Below are 26092 nucleotides of genomic sequence, written 5' to 3'. Positions count from 1 at the left end.
CTCCAACAGCTCCATGTCCTTCCTGTGCTCAGGACTCCTGAACTGCACACAGGGCTCCAGATGGGTCTCACAGAGCGGAGCAGAGGGGCAGAATCCCCTCCCTGGCCCTGCTGGTCCCACGGCTTTGGATGCAGCCCAGGACACGGTTGGTTTCTGGGCTCCAAGCGCAAAAAATCCACAGACGCATCTCTGTGTGCCAGAGCGTTCACCACCCCCCTCGGGGCCTGGCCGGGACGCTGCCGCGGGAGGTGAGCGGATGGTCCCAAGGCTCCCTGCATCACCGCACCCGCGGACCGGGACACCGGCGCCATCCGAACACACCCCTGTGAGCACCGCCCCTCATGCGCAGTGCGCACGCGCGATGGCGCGGGGCACGCCGGGAGTTGTAGTCCTCGCGGCGTCGAGAGCTTCGGCACCTGCGCAGAACGCACCGGGAGTTGTACTTCCAGCACCACCCTCGGCGCCTGCGCGCAGCATGCGGCGAGTTGTAGTCTCCGCGTCCCCCCGCGCTCTGCGTGGCAAGGAGTTGTCGTCCCCACTAGCCCCGCCCCCGCTTTCCTCCGCCCCTGCGCAGAGCACACCGGGAGTTGTAGTTCCCACCGCTCCTCCGCCCCCGCGATCCTCGGCGCTCGCGCAGAGCACGCTGGGAGTTGTAGTCTCCGCGCCCCGGCTCATGCGCAGTTCCCGCCCGACTTTGCAAAGTCGCTGCCTCCGGTTGCGCTCGCGCTGGCTGCCATCTTGGCCGAGGGACGGGGCAGCCGCTCCGCCGCCGCGCCCGGTGAGCGACCGCGGGCGGGGCTGGACGGGAGGGGGGCATGGGGGCGGCCTGGCTGCCCCGCTCGGTCCCGGGGCACGGTGGGTGGCGGCCGCCCCGCTCCAGAGGGGCCGCTCGCCCCGGGGCCCCCGCGGGGGCGGCTCCGCGGCTGAGGGACCCTGGCCCTGCCTCGGCGGCTCCGGCTGCCCCGGGTTTGGGTCCCCGCCCCGCTCGAGGGGATAAAAAAGATCCAAAGCTGGTGGGGGGTGTCCAGCGCGGAGCTGGGGAGAGGTTGGAGGGAAAGGGTGAGGTCGGTGGGTCTGGGACAGCCTGGAGAAGGGAGGCTGAGGGGAGACCCCATCGCGGTTTCCTTCTCCTCCCCTTGTGAGGAAGCAGGAGCAGGCGCTGAGTTCTTCTCTCCGGTGACCAACGACAGGACCTGAGGGAATGGCAGGAAGGTATGCCAGAGGAGGGTTAGGTTGGACGTGAAGAAAAGGTTCTTCACCCAGGGGTTGGTGGAGCACTGGAACAGCTCCCAGGGAAGTAATCACAGCCGGACAATATTCCAGAAGCTTTTAGCCAATGCTCTTCGCCCCACGGTGTGAATGTTGGGGTGTCCTGTGCAAGGACAGGAGTTGCACTCGATGATCCCCGTGGGATCTCCACAGGGATTCTGTGATTCTGTCACCCTGCCATCCTTTCCAGGCTCCTTCAGGCTGTGTTCAGCCTCTAAACTTTTGCCCCGCCAGGACCCTGGAGGCTCTCTCCCATCTTCCCAGCTGAGGAGTGGTCCCGCTGGCCCGGGGGTGCCGGGGAGGCGGCTGCTGCGCCACTTGCTGGGCTTCGCCACCGCTCTCTTGTCTGGGTCCAGCCCTGCCTTGAAGCGGTGTTTCCCAGCCATAAAGCATGGCCACGCTGGAGGTTTGTACTGAGCTGTGTTCCCTCTTGTCAGCGCAGCAGAGCTGGTGCCACCGCTTTATTTTGGAAACACGGACAAGTTCTGGCTGTTAACTCTCTTGCTTCCAAACAGGGTGTCTGTGACCTTGTGTGGCAATGGTACCCAGCTAAAAGCAGAAGAGAGTGTCTGAGGATGCCTTTACCTAGCTGGCTTTGCTATCCAAGAGTTCAGCTTTTTTTAAGAGCTGTAATTTGCGATGTTAAATTGGCAGAAGAACTTCAGATCTGTCTGTGATACAGAGAGAAAGGGGTGGGTGTAGCGTCTGAAGTATCTGTTGTCACTGTGTGGCTTGCTTTACCCTTGAAGCTTCAGAAAATATCCCCAGTGAAACTTACCTTTATAGCTGAGTTAGAATTGAAGAAATCAGAAACCAGAGTTTTTAGACCACCTTTTCCCAATATATTATTGCTTATTTTCGTGAGTTTCTCGTTTTTGGTCTCTGCTACTCTGCCGTTCATCCTTTTCAAAGAGGAAAGGAGAGAAATCTGGACTGATATTTGTAAGGAGACAGTCTGTGCCGAGAGAATCGCAGCAGATCCAGCTATGGCTTGCTTGTATTTACCTGGAGAAAGGCACAGATGTTTGAGAATGAAAAATGAACAGCAAGCCATCTTCAGCTCTGAGGATTTTAATGCTTAAAATACCTTCTTTAAAATGACAAAATTCTTTTCTTACAGCCAAAGTCCAAAGTGGTTTTAATTTAATTACAGTTACATTGCTCTTTGCTACAGCCATTCAAACCTGAACTTGGTCTGGAGTGCATTCTTAGCTGTGGCTTGGCTGACAGTTTTAATCACTACACTGAAAACATTCACCTCCAGTGGTCACTGGAATAATATGTTGCATTCTGATCCAGAGTGAATTTTCTTGTCTTTAAAACAAAACTGGTACGGTAGATAGCAAAGGTGATGATGCAGTGGAAAATAACTGAGACTTCCAAGTGCTAACTTTGAAAGCTTCTTACAGATTAAACAGTTATTTTGGGGCTTAAGAGAGATTGAGAGAAGACTATTTATATGAATTTATTAGTTAAGCAGCATCACCTCGTTTTCTCCTCTCAGTTTTTCCTGCCTCTGTGTCTTCTGTGGTGAAACAGACCTGAAATACAAAGTTGTGGTGTTTCTTTGTTTCCAAATATCAAAATGCTTTTGGGAAATCAGCTGCAGAATAAATAAGCTAATAGAAGACGGGTAGTAAAGTAGCCTGGTGTTTCTCATGTAGAGTGTAAATTAATCATTGTTTCCAAGAAAACTCGCCTTAGGACTGCTTGAAAAGCATGTTTCATAAGAGATTTACGAAGTAAATTAGTTTTCCTATATTTTACAGCATAAGCAGTAGGTAAGTTGCTCTCAACAGCATTTTCGGCTTGGATCAGTTGTTGATAGCATCTAAGCAAGCACCTTTTGTAGATTTAAGCTGTTTAAACAAAGTGGTAAACATATTCACCCATCGTGGAGTGCTTTTCAGTAAAACCAATGTGATTTCTGCTTGAAAGCAAAGAAAAGAGTCTGGGGTTAGAGCAGAAAGAAAACTCCGTGAGATGGTGACACTGAATGCTGTCACTGATGCTGTTTATTTTTAAGCCTTTCTGTTTGGCTGTCCACTTGTGTTCATATAATGTAATTTTTGCCAGTCTGCTGTACTTGGATGTAATTGAAGGAACTGCTTTGTGCCCTTACACCTGAGGAGAGTGAATACTTGTGTATAACCTAGAGGAGAGAATTTGCCTCATTTGCTGATTGTAACTGTACTTTGCCCAACTACAGAAGCACTTTGAAGTGTGTACTTGCCTCAGAAGAGGAAGGAGACAAGCTGTGACTATAGTCCAGCTTGGGAGTGTTCTTTTTTCTAGATGGTTAGTTTTTGCTGTCTCATAAATTGAGTATTTTTAAAGGTTTTAGGCAATCCTTCTTGGACTTAGTTTGACTGTTACCTAAGCTTGTTCTCTGCTCACAATTTGGAGAGGGAAGGGTGTTTTTTTCTTCATCCTTCTTGTTGGAAGAGTAAAGCCTTAAGTATTTGAGCATTTTCTGTTCATGACTGGCATTCAGGTTTTGCTTATCATAGTGCAGAGTTGCTGCAGTTGGAGGATTAATCTTTTTCTTTATAAGAAGTGCAAATGATGCTTAACAGAAATAAAAGTATTGTAACAAACCAGGAAAGAGCATTTTGAAGAAACCAGGGCCCTGCTTCTTATGACCACCTCTTAAGTTATGCCAGGAATTTCTACTTTTATTATACTGGGACATAGAACAAACCTCCAGGTGAAACATCTAGGGCAGATTTTCCCCCCTCTGAGGAAACATGATACTTAATCTTGTTACACTGGTTATTCAAATCATTTTTTAAAACTTGGCAGGATGTTAATGTGCTGTTCTTTTTTATAAAGTTTTCTTGCAGCGCTCCCATTTAGAAACTGATAATGCCTGCCTTCCACCCACCTGCCTGAGCTATTCCAAACGGTGCTATTAGGAGAGGCCTTTTGTTTCAGTCATGAGCAGAACTCCTTAGGTGTTTGCATTGAGATCATTGGTTTTGAAGTTCAGAGCTTAGACTCAAGTGGTATTGTTGTTGAGCAAGAAAAGGCCTGTTCTCTTCAGGTGAGTTGTTGAAATTTCATTTTCTTGAACTCTGTTTCTAATCAAGAAGTGAAAGTGAGATGCTTTCCTTACCCGAAATGTGCAGATCTTGGGGTTTGGCTTGAGTAGGTCAGAATCCAGAAGCTGGAGGTTTCAAGACGAGAGTGCTAGTATCAGTGCCTGTAAAATATGCTCTTTTTTCTGTCCTTTATAGGTCTAGCTTTTTGTCAAGGGTGTCCTTTAGACAGAACTTTTTCTCTCTCAGTATTAGCTACATACCTGGTAATCTTTTTGAAGTTTAACACCAAGGAAACAAAAGATCAGATAAGGTTTAAGGCGATTGTGAATAGGAAAAGACATAGGAAAGATAGATCAGTAATCTGGTTCTGATTTATTTATTAATTCATGAATGGATGGCCATTTGCAGTGAAATATCCATCAAGAACATAAAATTCGTGACTTGGAGCGTGTTCATTTACTTAAAAATAAAATGGGCTCATTGATTTTTTCAGTTTCACATGGTTGTCATGTAACTTCTGCCAGTGCAAGCCACTGGTAAGTAGTTACTGCTCTGGGTAGCTCTGTCCTGGCCAGGAGAGTGGAGAAAGCTAAGGGGGATGAGATGCTGACCAGGTTGAGGAGTGCAAACTGAGACATGTTAACAGGCTTTTCGTCACTGTCTGTCACCAGGGCCTGCTCATGTCCTCAGTGTGAGGTGGCTTTTAATTACATATTAGTAATCATTACTCTGGCTTCACAGAGTAGTCAGACACCCCAATTTTTTCCTTCACTGTTGGTTTCATGAATGTGTGAATGAAGACCTGTTGCTCCAAATACTGCAGTTGTGCTTTTCTGACACCTTTGGTTTTGCTCTGATAGTGCTCTGAGCTGCTCTTCTCTTGGTTTATTTGCAAAGCAGCTAGATGGAGTGAGTTCATTCTTAATGAGGGTACCTCAACCTTAAAGTTTTCTTACTTTGGCTTGTCAGAGTCTGAATTAATTGAGCTTTTTTGATAACTCTGTTGAATTCATTTTCATAGGGCTTGCCTCTATGAGTTTGTGTATGCTTTGTGTTTATAAGTGTGTATTTCCTGCTGATGTAAATGTATCATTTCAGAGATGAGATATAAACTGTGGCAATTAATATATAAAAATGTTTAGAAGGTGATAATGTGTTTGGCCTGGCATTTAACCAGGCCTGCTGACCGTTGGAAGTGATGAGCTGTGCGTTCTTGCTAGGTTTTACCTGAAGCTGAACACCCTTTCTTATCTATCCAGTTCAGACCTCCGTTGGGCGATCTTGCATACCAAGAGTGCTTTGCTCTAGGAAGGAAGTGAGAAACAAGGAAATAGGGGAGCTTAGAAGATAAAAAGTAGCAATGCGACACTGACGTACTTTTTCTATAAGGATAGCAAGGCTGCTTCTGTCCTTAAACGTGTGCAATTAGTCCAGTGCGTGTGTTGTCATTGGTGATGCAGGCTTCAAAGCAGCTTTTTTCTCCAGCTGTCTGAAGGAGAATGATGTATAAAATGGTAAGAGGAGTGAGGAGGGAAGTGTTGAAGATTTGGGGAAAACCCTCTGACTACCTCACTGGGCATTTACAAAGTTTCTGTATCTACCCAAACTAAATAGCTGAGCTTGGCTTCTCAGGATTGTTTTACATTGTGTTATTTAGTAAATAGTGGCCACCTGGAAGGTTTCTAACACCCTTTAGAAGTGTTGAGCCCCTAAGCAGAGTGGCGAAGACCAATGGGCAGTACTGCTGCAGATAATTAACATACTTCTGTTCATGCTTGTTAAATTGAGTTTACCAGTAAGATGCCAGTATATCTTTTTTAGCCTTTTGCAATCGTGACGCGTGCTGTACATTTGAGTGACCAGTTTCCAGAGCAATGCAACATTTGTTAAACATTGCCTGATTCCATTCTAGTTCAGGTCAATGAATAAGCTGTCACAAGGCAGTGGTGTTCTCATTGTTTTTCTTTTTGTGCACACATTGAATCAGTGTATTTAGACCCCTGCTCTGAAATATAATTTGGGCAAGGGGATCCGCACTGTCTGTTGGTATTGTTGGTGCTTTATTTAGGTGTTCTCAGTGGTTTAAAGGTTTTAAATATATAGCCATGTAAGATGTGGCATATCAGTACTTCCCTCCTTTCCCTTCTGTTCCACCCCTCATCAGGCCCTCAGAGCTACAAGACTTTTATGGCATCAGTGACAATTTGGGTTATTAAAGCAAAACATAACATTTAAGAGAAGTCTTGCTTGCATCTGGATTATGAATGTCTGATGAAAACGATACTGTCCTGATGGTGCTATTAGAGATGGAAATGCTTCCATTAATGTTTATCACTTGGAAGCTGAGTGCTTCCCAGGGAATGGTACCTTTGAATGTAGAAGATACCAACTAAATGAAATTCTGTGTTAAGGGTGGGCTGGTGTGGGAGTTGTAAGAGGAGGGACTTTGTAGACAGTAATGATAGGGATGGGATCTATTATGAGAGAGCCTGAGCCACAGCTGGGATTTCTTTGCTTTTGGGGAGTTTTGCTTCCTGTTTTTAAAATAGCAAACTCTGTATTTAGTATTTCTGCCCTCATGACTTACAATCAAATGCAGTAAGGTTCTTGTGCATTACAAACTAAATCAAAACAATGTCTGAAGAAAATTAACAGAGCAGTGGTGAGAACGCCTCACACAACTTCAGCTTCACGTTCTGATCTGGCAGAAAGCTTTGCTGATTAAGGTCATTACAGAGCTTCGTAACCCTTGGATCTCTACTGTTACTCCAGTACTTGAGTACCTTTTTGGTTTCCCACATAGTGCATGGACAGATAAGCCATGAAGCATATATGGTGTAGTGAGTGAATTACAGTCTATGTATGAAATACTTTGCCAGGGCATGAAATGTATGACTATTTTATTTAAAAAAAAATTGTTTGGCAGTTTTCAGGGGTCCCAGGACTTTTTTTCCCCCCTGGAGATTTACTAAATTTAAACAGGTCAGCGGGTGTCACTTTAGCACCGGAACTGGCACAAAGATAAGGAAGGACTGTGTGTCTGTGAGGAGTGTGGAGGGGAAGGTGGGACTGCTTCTTCATCGCTGCCAGAGCAGAGCTCACTGCCTGGGCTCCCCTGATAACTGCAGCATTGTACTGCCCGCACTCTCGCTGAACGCTCACTCTGGCTCACTGGCAGGTTTAGTTTAGCAGACAGTTCTAGGCTTCTTTGCAGACCTGTGGCCCATAAGTTGCATCCCTGTATGATGATTCACTGGAAAGTGAGGGACGCATTAATGTCTTGTTAGCAGATAATCCTGTACTTTTGTTTAAATATGCGATTGTCAGTTCTTCATGCAAAGATCTAGGGTCTAAAGACTGAAACTCATTCAAGCGTTTCATTATTACTACAGTCAGAAGTCTTGGGTATCCCAAGATTTCAAAAGAGAAGTCTACTTTTTCTTCTGATAAATGGTTTTAAGGCAGTCCCACAGAAGCCCAAATTAAATGGAAGTGCTGAGAATACTGAAATAGCGGTGCAGTTCTAAGCCATCCTTTTCCTGTGGTGTCTGTTTCATTTTGCAGAGAGCCATGAGCTGGACTGTAGCAAGCAGTTGTGGTTTGCAGGCTTGGGAGGGTTGTTACCCACTCCTGGCTATGCTTTAATATTGCCATCTGGTCACTTACAAAAGGTTCCTAGGAAGCAGGTAATGGAATTCTGTTGCAATTAGAAAACATGAAGATTGTTCCTGCGGAAGTCCAGATCTTGCTTGCAGCAGATTGCAGTTTTAGAGAAGACAGTGACCCGCAGCAAACTGTCAGATACCTCAGTGTATAAATACTCATTTCCATTATGTCTTTTGGATTCATGTGCTTTACTTTAGTAATGCATGATTTAGGTTGGAAAGATGCAAACTTCATTTCCAGCTGGCGTTGAAATTAGCACACAAGAATATGATTTCATTTTGTTTCAAATACTTGATTTCCAGTTTTAGTTTCTTTGACTGTTTGTAATGTTTCAGAGAAGCTGCTTATTTTTCTTAGGGGGCAAAGCATGTCTGTTCACATCGCACTAAGTAGCTGACTGTAAGAATTTCAGTGCATTGGCTACAGCAGTTCTCATTCTTGCAGCTGAGTCTAAGTTAATCAAGAGGAGCTGTGTCTTATACCATCTAATTTTGCATCTATAAGCAAGCACAAGCAGCAAGTGACAAAGGACTGTTTTTAAAGCCATTTCGAATAATCAGCAAATTTGGGATCTGTGGTTGTCACTGGTGGTGGAGAATGATTCATCGTTTCTTTGATGAGCCTGGCCAGGTTGAATTGCAAAGCTGCACAGACTGTTTGGATTTGGTTTATTGCTCAGGTCCCTACAGGGACAATCTGTTTAGCAAGATCGCTTTTGTCAGGCAATATCATTTGGCAGTGTCTTTCTACTGATAGCTCCACGACCCTTTTCATCTGTGTTTGTGGAGGCAAAGAAATGGAGGTGTCTTGGCACTCTCCTCATGGGTTTGCCCCCATATGTTTTGAACCTTCACCAGTGCTGTGGAACGAATCTAAAACAGTGGGCTCTACAGTTCTGTACAGGACATAAAAAAAGAATAACGTTTAGGTTAATGTAGACAGCAGCTTTACTGTGCTTTTTGGAAAATGTATCTGCTAGATTTGAGTCTTCCATGTGACAGGTTCTGGTTTGGATTCTGGGTTTATAAACCGCTAGTAAACAGTAGCCTTTCAAAACGGTCCTTCAAAAATCATTCTTTATAACAATGGTATTAGTGGATGAAGCTGTCATTCTCTGTAATGAGTACGAGTGACAGTGTAATGCAATGGTCACGCTTTCTGGGTTTTTTTTTCCATTCCCCTCAGAGTTAAAAACTTTATACGGGTTCATTTGAATTAAGGTGTGTGTGAGCCACTGGTAATGAAATGTAGTGCTGAGAAAGGAATGGGGAAATGCGTTGGAACAAGCACTGAGCTGTAAACAAGTAGAAAACCTAATGGCTAGTGATTACAAAATCCTCTCTAGATGCTGTCCTCTTAATAAATGAATATATCGCTGCTTCTGAAGGGGCTTGTGTGAAAGCTGCAAGGTGGATGGTGAAACAGAAGGTGGTGGCCTTGTCTTTTATTTTACTGTGAGGGGTTACAATGTAGAGATCTTTTCTGTTACTGACACTTCAAAAGTAATGCTGTTGAAATACAGTTAAAAACAGCTGTAATAAAAATCATTAGTTTTCTTCTTATGCCAGATCACGAAATAACCAGACAAATGGATGTTCTTCCCCACTATATCTACTAATATCCATTGTTTATCTCGCTTCTCACAAGCGTCTAATTAAGTTCTGCAATTTCCAAAATTTACTCATGAGGATTAATGATTTCTGCCTCTTTAATTGGAAAATAGCATAAAACCGTAATCTGAACTGTGATGCTGTGTGGATATTTCTCTAATAATGAGATAGGGGAGCTAAATGTGTGCACTGGGAACTGAGACATGAGTGAGAGTCAGTGGATAAGCTAAAATCTTAATGCTAAGTGGTAGAATCGCACATTGATTTGAATTTATCTGCTTGCTGCCCAGCTAGATTATGCCTCCATGATTGAGGTAGCTGTGTGTCACTGGGATTTGTAGCTGTGTCATTTTTGTTTGATTTTGGTATCATAAGTGAAACTCCATTGCCGTGCTTTCCCACTGAGGTTTGGATTCATTTATATAGATTTGTAGGAGAAACTTCTAGGAACTGTTAGAGGATCAACATCCTTTAAGTGACACTCCAGGCCAAATTTGTCACACGTGGGATATTTTTAATGTGAGATGAAGTTATTAGAGTGATTGAAAATGTTGCAGATATTGGGACAGAGGCTCTATAGATGTGTGGGAGAGATATAGAACAACATATGGGTAAGCATCCAGATATGCTCTGGAAAGCTATCACCATGTGAGTTGAAGTGAAGGAAATTCTTAAAGGTATGAACAGTTGGACACCTGCCAGTAGCAAAGTAAAATGTCATTTTGAATAAACACAGTATCAGCCATGATAATCAATGACTTCCCCATCTCTGATATTATATAAACAGAGCGATACCACAGGTTCCAAGGTAGTGATATGTGAATGTTTCGTGAGGTTTCTTATCAGGGCAGAAGAAAATTAAACTAAGCCAGGAGAGCAGTGTCCATATGAAGTGTACAAAAGCATTCTTGCTGTTGGGACTCAGCCTTGATTTTTGCATGTTTTCCATTTTCATGTTACCTGATTGTCACTATTTGAAGCTAGGATATTTGTTGTGTACAGTCTTGGACATTTTGTGGGAGACTGACTCAACCTGTATTGCTTTGCTCTTTATAACAGAGAGCAGCAATCAGGTAAATGGAAGCAGATTTTAGAAGTAAGAAAAAATACCTAGTGTAGACTTGTGTGTCAAGTTTTATTATAGGACTTGGGAAAAGCTGTAGAAATTAAAGTAGATGACACTCAAGATGAAGATTGCTGAACCTGAAGAAGGTAACCAGTAAAACTGCAGCTGTAATAAATAATTGGGCACTGAAAGGAAACCTTGAGTTGAAAACAAACCAAATCAACATGACCGACTTGATAGATGTCTTTTTAGCAGAGAAATCTGCTACAGGACAGGGGCCTAAAGAGGACAACAGGAAGAACAGGACAGGTACAACAGAAATTACTGAATTTGTTGTAGGGAAGTTAAAGAATCGGGGAATAATTGAGGTTCAAAAGGACTTCTGGACATCGTCTGTTCCAATCCCATCTGCTTCAAGCAAGGCCCTTTAGAGTGGTTAGTAACATGTTCAGTGGGGTTTGAAGTATCTCTGAGGATGTAACTTAAACTCTCGTGGCAATCTTCTCCACTGTTCAACCACTTCACAGTAAAATAACTAACTAAATCCCCTGGTTTTAAGTGGAATTTACTGTATTTTAATTTGTGCCCACTTCCTGTTGTCCCACCAGTAAACACTGCTGGGGAGAGTCTGGCTTCATCCTTTTTAACCCTTTATGGCCCCTTCAGATTTTTTTTCACACTGATAAGATCGTCCCGAGCATTATTTTTTCTGGGCCTCACAATTCTGGCTGTCTGAGCCTTTCCCCATGTGTCATGTTCCAATCACTATTGCCTCTCTGCCCCTTTCCTGGTGTCACTCCAATATGTCTGTGTCCCTCTGGATTTGGGGAGCCCGGAGCTAGACCCACTAGCACCAGATGTGCTCTTACCAGTGTTGAGTAGAGGAGAAGCACCGTCTCCCTCATCCTGCTAGTAATGCCTTTCCTAAGGCAGCCCAGGATGTTGTTGACCCTTGTTTTTGCAGCAGGGAAGCACTGCGATTTCAACAGGACTGCTGTTTTCTGCAGAGTTGCTTTCTGTCCAACTTCCCCCCAGCTTTTACTGGTGCGTGGGTTTATTCCTCCCCAGGTGCAGGACTTAGCACTTGCCTTTGTGGACCTTTTGTTGCATCGGCATGTTTGCTGGGAGTGAGTTTGGTCCCGTTGTACAGGTCATAAATGAAGAAGTTAAACAGTACCCTTGGGGGACAGCACTAATGACTGACCTCCAACCCGGCTGTGCATTGCTGGTCACACTTTTTCACCCTTTCACTCAGCCAGGCTATCAGTTTGCCCCACAGTCCTCTCTCTGCCCAAGATTTGTCTCCTCTATGAGGGTGCTACAGGAGAAGAGTCAAAAGACAGTCAGTGTCTACAGCCGTCTTCTCAACTACGAAGTCATCTTGTCATAGGACACTGTTGATCTGATTTCCCCTTTGTAAATCCATGCTGACTGATCCAAATCACGTTCTTGTCCATATTATCCTTGGAAATGTCTGCTATGAGATTTGCTTTCTAATCTTCACTGGAACTGGGATAAGATTGACCAGCCTGTAGTTTCTTGGATCATCCTTCTTGCACTTTTGAAGAAAGGAATGACATTTGCTTTTCTTCAGTACCCAGGAATGTGAAAAGTCCCCACAGGAGCCAAGTGACCTTTTCTTTTTCACATGGCACAGTGTGGGCTCCATTGAGCACATATGTGGCTGCAGAGATTTAGCAGAGATTGTAGTTTTGAGGAATGATTTTCTCTGGTGCTTGGAATGAATGGTAAAAGAAACTCAGCTTTTGGTCATCTCTATTGATGCTGAATGCTTCTTGAAATTTATCCTCCTTGTAAAAAGAAACATTTGTATTTATTTGGAGAGTGGCACTCAGTTGCTGGTCTTTCTTCCACACAAAATAAGTAGTTCTGTGGTCCTCATTGCTTAGACCTCAGACAAACATAGGCTGTTACCCTGTTGGAAGACACAAATACTTTGTGCTTTAGGACAGAGCTTTTTTTTTACCTACAATATTAATCATTCAACTTCAATAGATATATGCTTTAAATGCAGACTTAATCTAAAAAGTTTCCTATTATTTACATAATTTTAATTGCTGTGGCCATATCTTTCTAGTATGTTTTGCAGAAACAATTTTCTAGCATAGATTTTGTGCAGAAGAAAGGAAGAAGTAGGTCTATCCCAGTGGCAGAAAGTGGGAAAATTTGGGATTTCCATTTTATGTTTTTATAAAGCAAAATGCTCTGTGAAAGAATCTCTGAAACTGTCAAACCAGGGTGCAAGGTAGAAGTCTTGAAATGAAGTGACTGAGCAAACTCATACACGACAATACTCATATCCATATTCACAGTATTCAAGAGAACAGAAGTAATGCGAAAGAAAGAGTTTGAATCGGTGGAGATAATGTAGATCTTTGGAGGTTTTCCACACAGCCAGAGAGGAAATCAGAGAGGAAACAGGGAGCGGAGTGCATCTGCATTAGGGTTTCACCTGTTTCAATTTGGACAAGATCTGCCCTTTGGAAATTAATCCCCTGCTTGTTCTGCACTTTGATTTGACTTGTGAAATGAGCTTGGTCAAGGAAGCCGAAGGCCACACCTCGAATCCTGGGTTCAGTTTTGGGTCCCTCACTACAAGAAAGACATCTGGGTGCTAAAGCCTGTACAGAGGAGGGGAACAAATCTAATAAAGGGACAGGAGAACAAGCCTTATGAGAGACGGCTCGGGGAACTGGAGCTGTTTAGTGTGGAGAAAGGGAGGCTAAGGGAAGACCTCATTGCTCTCTGCAGCTCCCAGAAAGGAGGTTGTAGCAAGGTGGGTGTTGTTCTCTTCTCCCAAGTGACAGGCGAAAGGACAAGAGGAAATGGCCTCAAGTTGCTCCAGGGGAGGTTTAGTTTAGACATCAGGAAAATTTCTTCACTGGAAGGGTTATAGGGCACTGGAACCCTTCCCATCCCATATAGTGTTTAAAAGATGGATAGATGAGGTGCTCAGGGATCTGTTTTAGTAGTGGACAATTATGATTGGACTTGATATCAAAGGTCTTATCCAACCATATGATTCTATGAATTGCTCTTGGATGAAACTAAACTGGAAGCTGCAATCCGTCTGGTGTGGGGCTGTAGGATCGGAGCAGAGCTGTTCCAAAATGAGACTCCAGAAACGTATCCTGTATTAGCATTGGGTCTACAGACCTGTCTTACTTCCTAGCTTAGCTTCTCTTATGTTTCTCTTCTTGCTGATGGATGTAGCTACAGCAAATCAGATGAAAGAAGGTCCAGCCAGAGTTCAAAGACTGTCATCACCAGAAAAAGGCTGCTGCCACTCTAAAAGGTGCCAGAACAAAAGGGACAGGTTGAGCACAGTACCTATTGTGCAAGGTCTGTACAAGGAGTTTTTAGAAGGATTAGAGTTGAGGAGGTGAAAAATGAGTCTGTAACAAAACAGCAAGTGAAGTTTAGAAGCCGTAAGACAATGCATTAAGCTAGAAGGGAATATTTTTAAAATACAACTTTTAGAAAAGGAGTCTTTTTATTTTCCTTGACTGTGTACAGTATGAACAAGTGTAGAGAATGAAGAAGTAGTAAAAGTCTTCAGGAAGAAAACAAAAGAAACAACCCAAAAAGAAATCTAGATTGATAGAAAAGGATGCATTTATGTGGATTCTTATTAATAAGACATGTAGGGAAACACTTCCTAAGGTGTTAAAGGAACAGCTGTTACATTCACTGACCCCAGAACTATTTTTGCAAAACAGTGAGATGGAGAATGCTTCAGGAGTCAGCTCAGAAACTCCTCTCAGTCATGTCAGTTGAAAGCCATATGAAACGAATGTGCAAACATACCCTGGAAAAATTACTGCACTTCTAAGAATGAAGTCATGTAAATAAATCTTGTCATGAAAAATGGGTTTTTTAGAATGATTATATATGCCCTGTGGTTTAGTAAAGCAGTTTGATTTATGGTTTGCATGAAGTCCTAAAAGAAGTGAGTGATCTTGACTGTGAGAAATCCCTTGTGAATGAGAGCTGGCTTGTGATTGAACTGGATTGTGTGGCGACTGCTTAGAGGCAGTTGTGTTTGGAGTTCACCTCTTTCATTGTATTCATTCTGTTTCTCCATACTTTTGTAAATACAAAGAGGGATAAAATTTCTAAGGCATGCATCTTTAGGTAACTACATATTTTAACTCTCATGTTGAATATGTTGTGTTTCTCTTGATAGGTTTTAGCAGCAGTGCAGCAAGGATATGTGAGTGACAAGAATGTGAGGCATTTGTACACATAGCTGCATTAGAAAAATGGATATGCATTTGGGTAAAACCACGGAGCCACTGACTTGGCTGTTATTATAGCTGGAGACTTGCATATCTGTTGAGATATTGTTACAACTTGTGTCGTGGCACTGGTTTAACATACTGAATGTTTTTGAGGCATGGAGCAGCCTGGTCTAACTGTGCAGTTGTAGCTGTTCTGGGAGGTTGTTGGACGGGATGACCTTCAGAGGTCCCTTGCAGCCTGAATTATTGTGTGAGTCTCTTAAAGAAAACATTTGGGAGGAAATTAAAAAGTAATTCATAGAACTGTGTTCTCATTCAAGATACCCTTGCTTCCTTGTATGCTCTTTCAGTAACATATCTTAATTTATGTTATTTTCAGATCATGTTTAGATAGATTTTGAAGTGTACTGCATAGGGGAGAACAAAAATATCCATAGGGAGGTTCTGAGAGATAAGATATAAATGCTGCCTGGCAGTTGTTTAGACTCTGTTCTGAAACATTGGAGAGTAAAAACAAGCAAATTTTTCTCATTCCGTGTGAAATTTTTCACGAGGCTTTGTACCACGACTTTTAAGTCAAGGACTCCTTGTATTTTCTCTCCCTGTCCTTAATTTTCTGGACCCTTCGTAACAGGCAATATTTTGATTTCTATGGTGTATTTTTTTATTTTTCTTTCATGTGTTTTATGTGAAATAACTTCTAATCCTTGAACATCTTTGTTTTAAGTATGGAAATATTTTTTCCTGACTACTTCTATGAACTTGTATTTTGGGAAAACTGTTAAAACTGTAAAAAGCTGGGTAAAAGGGATGTGTTTGGAAATATCTCTTCTAGGCAATCATCAGTTAATACATTACGAGTAAGAAAATTACTTACAGGGGAAAAAAATAACTTACAGTTTTAACTTAATATTTTTGCTCTGGGTGATGACATTAAGATTATTTCATTGCCCTAATTAAAAATTAATTGAATAACATGAATAAGTAGCTTATGGCTTGTGGATTTGTGTGACCATCTCTGCTCACCACTGTCAAGTGGCTGAAACAGTGATAAGCAGAGGCCTCTGGATAAATTCTTTCCTTCCTCTTCCCACAGTGACAGGCAGGAAGAGACTCCGGGTAAAGTTCTTCAGATGATTTCCTTTCCATGCTCTCATAGTAAGGTCTAACATAACCGGATGCAACACCAACATTAATATTTGACTGAAGTGCTCAGGACTGGTTTTTTTGCTTTGTAGGAACCTTTTTGCCTCAGCTGAAGATTAAACGTAACTCTGGGGCTAAATGAGATTTTTATAGGGCAGACAGAACAGAAAATATCACTGCTTTTGTAACTCTTGTGTTTTGTAACTCTTGGGCTTCTCTTCACTGCTCCTTTGTGCTCAGAGTTGTCCTGTCTGATAAAATTAGAGTGGTGTTGAAAATCATAATCTCCAAATTACAAAAGAAATGCATGTATTTCTACAGGTAGGGTGCAGTCTCACTTAGGTAACTGGAACCAAGGTAGTGGGCTGTAGGATATTGTTTGTGAAACAGCTGCAATTCAAAGAAACTTCCGATGCCTCTGGATACTTCATCAGCTGACTGTTAGTGCATGGTTTGACAGTGACTGTGTAACTATCTGTGCACGCTGTCTGCTTTTTCCTTGAGAAAATTCTCTTCCAAAGTTACCACTGTTTATTCTTTCTAGGTACTTTCTTTCTAGAAACGTAACAATGTTGGGGTTTAAAAGTGAAAATTAAAAAGGCCTTTTGCCTGTAAGTGCTGTCAGTACCTGGCTGTTGGTTACATGGCTTAAGTTTTGGTAACTGTGTTTCCTTCCTCTCTCAGGAAGGATGCCCTTCAGCTTACAGAACAGATTGTTTTTTTAACCTGTATTTCTGCAAAACTCCATAAAGGATGTGGTTCCAGTGCAAGGAAGTAGAAGAAGGGGGAGATCCAATTTCTACAAGATGTGAGAGTTCTGCTTGCTGGAACTTGCTACCTTAGATGTATAGTAACACTCCTAGTAAAAGGAATTGTGTAAGGTCAGAGGAACTTTGGGTTTTGGAGGTGCTAAAATTAAGTTGAACTTTGGGAAGTTAATTTATTGCCAATTAAAAATAGAGTAGGAAAATAAGAAATAAAACCAAAACAAACAAACACCTTCTCCTGATTTCCCTGTTTTTCCAGGCCCAATTTCACTGCTTCATTCCCAGCTCTTCTACCTCCTCCCCTGCCCCTGAGTGACACAGGGCAGTAGGGAATGGAGATTGCAGTCAGTTCATAACACTGTGTTTGCCAGTCCTTCCTCTTCATGCTCTCCCCCTGCTCCAGTGTGGGGTCCCTCCCATGGGAGGCAGTCCTGCATTAACTTCTCCAAAGTGGGTCCTTCTCATGGGTTGTTGCTCTTCACAAACTGTTCCCGCATGGGTGCTTTCCACAGGACGCAGTCCTTCAGGAACAGACTGCTTCAGCGTGGGTTCCCCATGGGCCAGAGGTCCTGCCAGCAAACCTGCTCCCAGGTGGCCTCCTGTCCAGGGACTGCACCCCCTGCCAGAAGCTCCTGTGTGGGCTCTCTGCAGGCTGCAGCTTCCTTCAGGTCACATCCACCCACTCTGGTGTGGGGTTCTCCACAGGCTGCAGGCGAGTATCTGCTCCACTGTGGTCCTACATGGGCTGCAGAGGATCGGTCTGCCTCACCATGATCTTCACAACAGGCTGCAGGGAAATCTCTGCTCTGCTGCCTGGAACACCTCCTCCTCCCCCTCCTTCTCTGACCTTGGTGTCCACGGAGATGTTTTTCTCACATTTTCTCACTCCTCTTTGCTGGGCAGTGTTTTTTACTTTTTCTGAAATAAGTTATTGCTGAGATGCTGCCAGCATCACTGCTGGGTTTCACTCTGGCCAGCGATGGGTCCATTTTGGAGCCAGCTCTGTCCAACATGGGCACAGGTCGTGGTGTCCCCTCACAGTGGCCACCCCTGCAGCTCCCATGCTGCCAAACCCCTGCCACATAAATGCCATGCAGTCACCTACTATGGAGACAGGTTTGAGGCCGAATCTGATTTGTTGTCTTTGGTAAGTTAAGTAAAAATGTGCTCTACTCATACCCTTATTTATTACTGCAGCAAGAAAAGGCAGCCACCAGTGATTTGAAAATCTTGACCTCTCAGGTCAGCTTCCAGAGGAGGGGGCCAAGGAAAAGAGTTTTGCCCATCATGAAATAGATAGAAGAGCACAAACCTGTATAAACAAACTTGTACTTTGCGAATGTATCATCAGTCCATGGTAACACCTGGGCACTTTGAGCCATCAAAGGGAGAAGCTTGAATATCTGGTTTTGTGAATGAAAAGCAATTTGTCTTGCTTTGCGAGGAGCAAGATACCTGCTTCCTTTCCAGTCCCTGGATTGTAATGTGGCTCTGGTTGAGCACTTCCACTGAAGCTTTCTCACCGAAGTGTTGAAACAAAACAGCTCTGAGTCAATGCAGGGTTGTGTTGCAACTATATTTTTACAAAAGGTGTTTAAAAGAGTTTAAATGACCAAAAGAATTTCCAAAAGCAGCAGTTTGTAAAATTCAGGAGTTAATTTAGATAGTGTCCAGTTAGTACCAGTAAATCCAGCAGATGAAGAATGTGTTTATGTTCACAATGATGCCAGGTTCACTGTTTTCTCCTCTATCTTCCTGATACTGGTGTAGTTCTTTCTGTGGTGGGGTAATGCGGGTGCCACGTTTCATGTCTTTTGTTTTCTGGCGGTGCTATTTGAGAACCAGACATTTTAAGCATTGCTCGGTTTCTAAGGTTCTAGCAGGGAACCAGTTTTAGCGCAGTGGTTTGCATATATGAATTGTTGTCCTCTTTGAAATGGATTGTACCGTGAGAGGGAAGTGGCAGAAACAAAAATAGACCAGCTCTTTGTTTTCACAAATGGTTTTCATTATCTCGTGCTGCTCTGCAATGGCTTTTCTTGCCAGGCTGTTTGGAACCAAGCAAAAGGCGTAGGACGTTGATGTAAGCTGCTGTCTTTTTTTTCCCTCTTTGAGCATTTCTTAAGTCAGTGAAAGCCAACATCCTCTCGGTTAGGGAGGAACTCACTGGCGAGTTATCAGAGTTGGCGGCAGAACCTGTGTTGTGCCTTTTGTCCTCCCCACCACAGTTTTAGCCTAAGAAAAGCTTGTGGTTGGGGAACAGCTGGTATACTATGAAAAGCAGAAACCACTGGCGAATTATATGGGTTCTCTTCCTTGATTTTTGCATGTTGCTCCTGTTTCTTTCCATGTAATAGTTTAAATTCTTTTCTTCAGTATCAAATACGATTAAAAAGAAGTCATCTGTGATGTTTCTGCTGCAGTGCAGCTGACACACGCAGGCTGCTTTGTGCACAAAAATGCTAATGAATGAATTCTCTATGATTTTGATGTAAGCCTTAGTTGAGAGGCCTGAAGACAGTTTACTTTGGATTGCAAGCAGGGTTGTGGGAAGCATTTTCCTCTGCAGGTTGAAGTTGAAGGACCAGTTTTTCTAATCTGCGCAGTTTGCATTAGGAACACTGGTGATCCCTGGTGTTCCGGTAGAAGTTAGAGCACATGTATCGCTGGCTGTCTGGCCACAGCATTTCCAGAGTTATGTCTTTCCTTGGGCAGTCTCTGTGTTTGGATAGTCAGGGTAAATGTTGTGCAGCTTTTCCAACCTAGGAACTTTGGATTCAGAATAGTTTCCCACATTCAGTTCTCTTTTGAAGTAGTAGATACGTAGGAAAAACAAGGAGTCAGCAGTGAGGATTAGTGTTGCAGAAATAATTATCAGTGTTTTTAGGGAAGATGTTTAAGGCAGTTGGTCTGCAGTTCCTTAGTCTTGGCTATTGTAACTTTGTTTTTGACACAGGACAGAACCATCTTTTGTACTGTTGTAGGATATTGATATGGTGTCAGGCTGATAGTCATTCATGTTGGGTGTGAGATCTTGGGAAATTAGTGTAACAAAACTCAGTGGAGATCTTAGAGGAAGGGAGTGTGGTAATTTTAAGGTGTCAAAGCAGTCTTATCTGCTTGCAGTCGTTCTCTCACATGTTTCATCTACTCAATCTCTCACAGTCACGTACTCAGAAGCACCAGGACATTTTGTGTTGAGGTGGTATAGCCGGTATGTCTCACTGCTATGTGGAACTAACACTATCTGTCAACTGCTCCTCATGCCTTGGGTTCCTTTTGGTGACACCAAACTACTGTATAGAGGGATACTGTATATCCTTTGGGACTCAGGAGTTGGTTTTACACCAATCCTTTGTTTTAGAATCTGGCTTACTTCAGCTTCCGTAAACCATGAATAAAGGCTACTGCTAGCTGTTTTTTTCCTGGTTTGGGATATCCGTATCTATAGCTGCAGTAGGTTTTCCTGTGGGCTAACAGGAAAAGAAATGACATATGCAATGTACTATAACCCTGGTGACACTCTTCTCTTGAAAGCACAGGCCCTTTGCTGGCCACCCATCTCTGCTATAGGCTTATCAGAGTGACACACACACTCAGTTTCATTGCTGCAATTCTTACCAATAAAAGCCATTCTTCTAACCTCTGTTTTGCTGCATTTTCCTTTTTATACATGTCTCCATTCCTTCTTTGTTCATAGCAATCTTATCTCCATTTCAATTCTCTACAAGGTGTGCTTACTTGTAGCAGAAAAACATCCAACCGAAAGATTCCCAGATGGTGGTTTCCTGGAATGGATTCAGATAATGCCATTTATAAAATAGAATTAGACTTGTGGATTTAAGAGAGATGTGACTCCTGACTCTGATACGCCACTGTGCTTTGGGAGGGTGTAGAAATGATAGTTTATAAGCAGACATAAGGAGAAAGTGGTTCCTGTGCTGAGACAAAAGTACAGTGGCGTGTATACGTTTGTATTCGTGAATTAGGGGAAAAAATGTAAAAGAAACATATTTAAGGCCATAAAATGGGCCTTCACTTCAGTGGGCCTTAACACTTCTACTTCAGTGTTAAGGATTCCTCATTAGAAATTCATAGAGTTATAGAATCGCTTGGCTGGAAAAGACCTTTGAGATTGAGTCCAACCATACCTGTCCACTATTAAACCATATCTCTGAGCACCTTGTCTGTTCACCTCCAGGGATGGTGGTAGTAGTCCATAGCAGGGACAAGGCAGACGCTGAGCAGCTCTTCTGTTTTTCATGGTTTATGTATCTTGCTTTTCCCCCACTGCAGCCTCTGAAGGTTATGTCGCTTGGGTTACTTCCCAAACTGATTAAATTGTGTTTCCCACAAATATATTTTTAGCTGGTGTATTGAATTGGCTCAAGTGTTGTCTTTGAGTCTGCCTCTCATTGGTTCTTATCAGCACAGCTGCCTGTGTGCTGGCTTTGTAAACAGTTAAACTGTGTGTGAACACGCAAAGGGAGGTGTGCCTGCAGCGCTACGGGCTTTATCCGTATCGGTGCTGGCTCACGCCTGGTGAGGAGGTCACTGATAGCAGTGGAGACAGAGCAACAACAGCTCGATAACTCAGCCTGGCGTCTGGGTTTGGGACCCGGTATGCACTGTGCTTCACATCTGTTCAAAAAAACAAGTTAGACATCTGGATGTTACATTTCTGCAGGCGTGTTATGGCAAAGACTGCTTGGATTTTACTGGGTTTTCAGTAAGTAGCTGTAGTGTTGCTCACATGCAGTAATGGCCAAGGGGAGCTAAGCTGTATTCTACTGTTAAACCCTCTTTCCTTCCATTCCTTATATAAATATGCCTTGATGCAAACCTCATAATTGCTTCCTTTTGCAGTGTGTAGTCAACACTTGTATAATGTGTCTCTTCTGTTCTTCCTGGTTGATTACTCGGCAGTTTCTGCCTGTCTGTGTGCTTACTTGTTTGCGCAAAACTGACCATGTCCTTAAAGCTTATTTTAGAGGCTAAAAAGATAAAAATGTAAACCAATAAAAACAGCTTTGTCAAGCCACTTTTTAAGATGAAACTTGAACAGTTAAAGTAGCCGCAAATTTGCTAACCAAGTAAGTTGCCGAACTCGCTGGCTCTGCTGAGGATTAGTGTGCGATTACAGCTTACATGCAAGAGAAAATAACTTCCACAGTATGCATGTCTGTAGTGAAAAAGAGGCTTCAGCGTTTGGGGGGGGGAAGGAGAGGAAGCATTTGTATTTAATTTCTTGCACACAGAAAAATGTAGTATTGGCGTAAAGAGGTGGCACTGAGCTTTCTCTGGAATGCACAGCCTGATCTCTTAATTATCTGTAACTCCTACCTATGGATAAAATATTAACTGTTGTGAAGGGGAGATGGTGCATCTTGCATGCAGTTTTTTAAACAAAACGGTATGTATTATACCCTTTTCCCAGAAGCCTGTATTCCTGTGCTACAGGGAGCTTCTCAAACCATTGTTAAAATTACTGGGTATGTTAAAGAACTTTTTCATGATGTGATTGTTTCTACTGGATTATTGAACCAGCAAATGCACTGTGAATTGGAACACCTGTAAAGAGCAGTTTAGCCTGTTCTTAAACTTAATTACCAACCATAAGGCTTACAGCAGGCAACAATGTGCAATTATTTCAGTGTTTTTTTAAATTATAAAGAGCCTGTGCCAACATATTTTTAAAGCTGTGTGTGATATAGTCGCAGGGTTTCATTCTGACCTACTTGAGTGTTCTTTCAAATCAATGAAAGAAAATAACTGTCCTCCGTCAGTCGGTTCTTCAGCAGCTGAATCCCATTACTGAACAAAAGTTGTGGTCAGTTAAATTGGTGTCACACTCTGAAGATCTCTCAAGCCTTTGATAGCATTTTGCTTTTTTTTGTACCCTTGGGTTTTGTGGGGCAAGAAGCTCCTTCCCACCTCTTCCCTTAGTTTGCTTTAATGAAAAAGCACTCAGAGCCACTCGTCTCTCCACTCCTTGTAATTTGCTAAAAGGAAAAGAAATGAGGGTGTTCCTGTTCTGCCTTCCCTTTTCTGAAGGTGTTCATAGCATCTGGGCTGCGCTCCTCTGGAATAGCTCCTCTCTTCCACACCACTCACAAAGGCAGCTGGTTGTAGAGTTTGCTGTCTTGGATTGAAATGCTACTGGAGATGATGCAGTGTGGCCTGACAGCATCAGGTGGTGCCACCAGGGAGGCTTCAGAGAAAGCGCTCTGGTTAGAGGGGATTTCAGAGAGCTGAATCCCAGAAGGATGTGTGGACAGAATTTCCTACTGTGAGGAGGGTTTATTCTAAGCAATGTTTGTTCAAACCTGCGCAAGTCCAAACAACGATATGTGCAACTGTGAGGCCGAACATGATTTATCTAATCATCTACACATTGTGGTGGCATGTTAGAAAAACAAACAAAACTAAGTGGGGTAGGTGTGCAGCCACTGAAGCAATTCAGGCAAGTGTTTGAACGGTTTATTTTAACAAAAAGATATGAACTCTGTATTATTCTATATTATATAAATTATCTGCATATAAAAATACCTTTTTCATTTCTAAGGCTATTACACATACATGGTCATGCTGAGTGTCGGGTACGCCATCCTGCTCTCTGTCACAGCTTCCAAACTTTTCAGCCAGTGCTCCTAAACTTCAGGTTATGGCAGACTTCTTGGAAGTGAGTAGCAGCATCTGAGGGAAAAAATGGCAACAGGAGCGTTAAAGCAAAACCAGACCAAAAAAAAAAACCAACCCAACCCAAATCCCTAAATATTTATGAAAATGTCCATAATCTTCTACTACAGAAAACACTTAAGTCTGCATTCCCACCGGTTTGAAGTGGGAGTTTCAGCTTGTTAAAGTATGTGTTCCATTACAGTGGATTTATAAAGCTGACAGTAGAGTTCAGGATGATTTCTCACATTATATTTTTGTTTATAAAATGCTTATAACAGAGTTGGAAAGCAGTCATTGCATAGCTTTCCACTGGCAAGGAGCCCAAAGGTCTGCACGGCTGCAGAGCTTGTTGGTGTTCACAGCTGATGGCCTGTCCGTGTTTCCAGCCACTGACAGAACCACTTGTCTTAAATAAAGACATTGGCTTTTCACAGAATCTGAATATTGTTTCTATTGGAATAAAACTAAATGGAAATATTTTAATAATGATTTAAGAGTGCATGTTGTTTATTTTGTGATTAAGTTTAGAAGTAGCCCTAGGCTGTGTTAAAATTGTATACAACGGTACCATCACAAGTAGCTGTGATGCAGTAGTTCCTTTCCAAACAGATTTATGTATTTGCTACACAAACACAGAGGAGTTCAATGCTACAAATTAAGTTTAAATGTAGAAATCTGCTGGATGTGTGTGATGTGTGGGGTTTGTGTCTTTTGCAATCTCTTTGTGCTTCTTCGAAGTGTAGCTAGTTCATCATCACATTTTTTTATTCAACTAATTAATGTATTTTAGCCCTGTTTCCTAAGAAAATGAGCTGCATGCAATTCTACCTGCCAGTCCTGTTCTGTGCTCTTCTTCCCCTTTTCCCATGTGTTGCACTGCAAACTTTCTTACTTGCTGATCCATTCCAGCTGAAAACTGATGGAGACGGAGGTATCAATGTTGATTTAATTTCTGTCGGTTATGAGAAAACTGCATAGAGTCTACACCTGCATGGCAGGGAAGAGACTTAAATTGGTGCCCCACTGAGAGAAAAGCTGCAGTGCGAGTTCCACGATTATCCCGGCTGGATGCCTGGCTTGGAACCAGCTCTTCTGCTCACTGAGCCTTTCTCGAGCAGTAGGTAAGGGCAGCAGGAGAGGCGTTGGGGTCAAGGTATTGGAAACTGTGAAAAGAGGAATAAGGTTACGGAGGGGCAGGGCACAGGTCGATTTCTGCTGCTGCTGGAAATTTTTTCTGCTTCTTTTTTTCCTCGGGGACTAATGGAGCCTGCTGGAAGGGCAGAGCCTCTGTATTTTGACAAGTGTGCAATAAAATAAGACTCTTGAGTTTCATTTGTCAAAAATAATTAGAAATTTTATAGTTGCTGAGAGAACTAAACAATGTGTGATGTCGTTTCTGTGTTTAGAAGCATTGAGAAGCAAGATATTCTTGGAATTTTACCTAAGCTTGGTGTTAGGGAAAGCTGTGTCTCACTACGGATGCACTTTCCAGATGTGCTCACTCAGCGGGTGTTTGCAGGACAGTCGTTTCAGATGTGGTTAAGCTGCTAGAATTTTTTCTGCATATTCTTAAGGAAAGTAATCAAATATTAATGAAGCTGTTTTGATGAGTGTATTTTGCAGGCTTAGAAATGAAAGTTAACTTTAATGTGTGCTTCTGAATGAGCATTGTATGCTCTATGTGCTCTCTATATGACTTCAGGTGAAAATTATCACCTTCAGTAATTGTGATTGCATTATGCACAGGGTTATTTCTCCAGGTGGGAAACAGCAGCTCTGCTGTAAGTGTGAACTTTAGGCTCTCCAGCCTGCCTGTATTGGTCTAGACACTGTTCAGCTGCCTTCTTAAAGCATTAAGGATACCTGGGAAGTTTGGTAGAACTAATCACAGGATCAAGATTAACAATTGTCCTCTGAACCTTATGTAGACTACATTTGAACTACTGTTCACTTCAGCAGGATTTAGATTTGTGTGAGTCACATCTGGAATCTGGTAATTAACAGCACTGAACTCCACAGATAGTATATATACTATATACTGTAATATTTAAGCAAGTCGTTAGTACTTTTTCAGTGGGGTCATGTTCTTTGGTATTTAACTCTGGCATCAGCAAGCTGCCAAATGCAAGAACTCTCCGTTTTAACTACTTCAGAAATACCTGTGTAGCAGCAGTCTCACGGTAATTGTCACTGTATACAGACTTTTGCTTTGGGTGCAACTTCTAAAAAGAAAGTTGTGATATTCAAATGCTGTTTGCATGGTGTGCGGAGGGTAAACCATACACTTACTCAGGCTGCTTGTGCTGTTACCAGTGGTACATTTGTATGTGCGGCCTTTTGCACTCAAGACACAGACCAGCAGCAGCTTCAGTTCATTCATTACTTTTCTCATTGGAAATTGTGTTGTGTGCGGAGAATGACCTGAGAGCTGGCATGTGGCATTTGCTGCACTTTGGGTTCCAATTTGGTGCCTGACCAAAGGTACACAGCAGCGGGCCGGGAGATCGCTGTGCAGGATTAGCCAGCCCCTTGGCCAGGGTACCTGAGCCTCACCACAGATGGAAGCCCGAAGAGAGAGAGGTCA

General features: G+C 42.9%; 1 protein-coding gene across 2 annotated transcripts in view; it reads left to right on the top strand.

Annotated features, from left to right (window-relative positions):
• Nucleotides 1-673: 673 nt before the first annotated feature.
• ITCH (itchy E3 ubiquitin protein ligase) overlaps nucleotides 674-26092 on the top strand; it is a 60513-nt gene continuing 35094 nt past the window's right edge. Inside the window, exon 1 of one of the 2 annotated variants that reach the window (XM_054081112.1) lies at nucleotides 674-778. In XM_054081112.1, coding sequence (XP_053937087.1) covers nucleotides 674-778 — 105 coding nt within the window. Of the gene's footprint in view, nucleotides 779-21416; nucleotides 21557-26092 lie in introns of those variants that run through there. The other variant, XM_054081113.1, reaches the window with a different exon arrangement.

This window comes from Cuculus canorus, chromosome 16 (genome assembly GCF_017976375.1).
Source record: "Cuculus canorus isolate bCucCan1 chromosome 16, bCucCan1.pri, whole genome shotgun sequence".
Lineage (NCBI taxonomy): Eukaryota > Metazoa > Chordata > Aves > Cuculiformes > Cuculidae > Cuculus > Cuculus canorus.
This window is presented reverse-complemented; position numbering and strand designations above follow the sequence as displayed.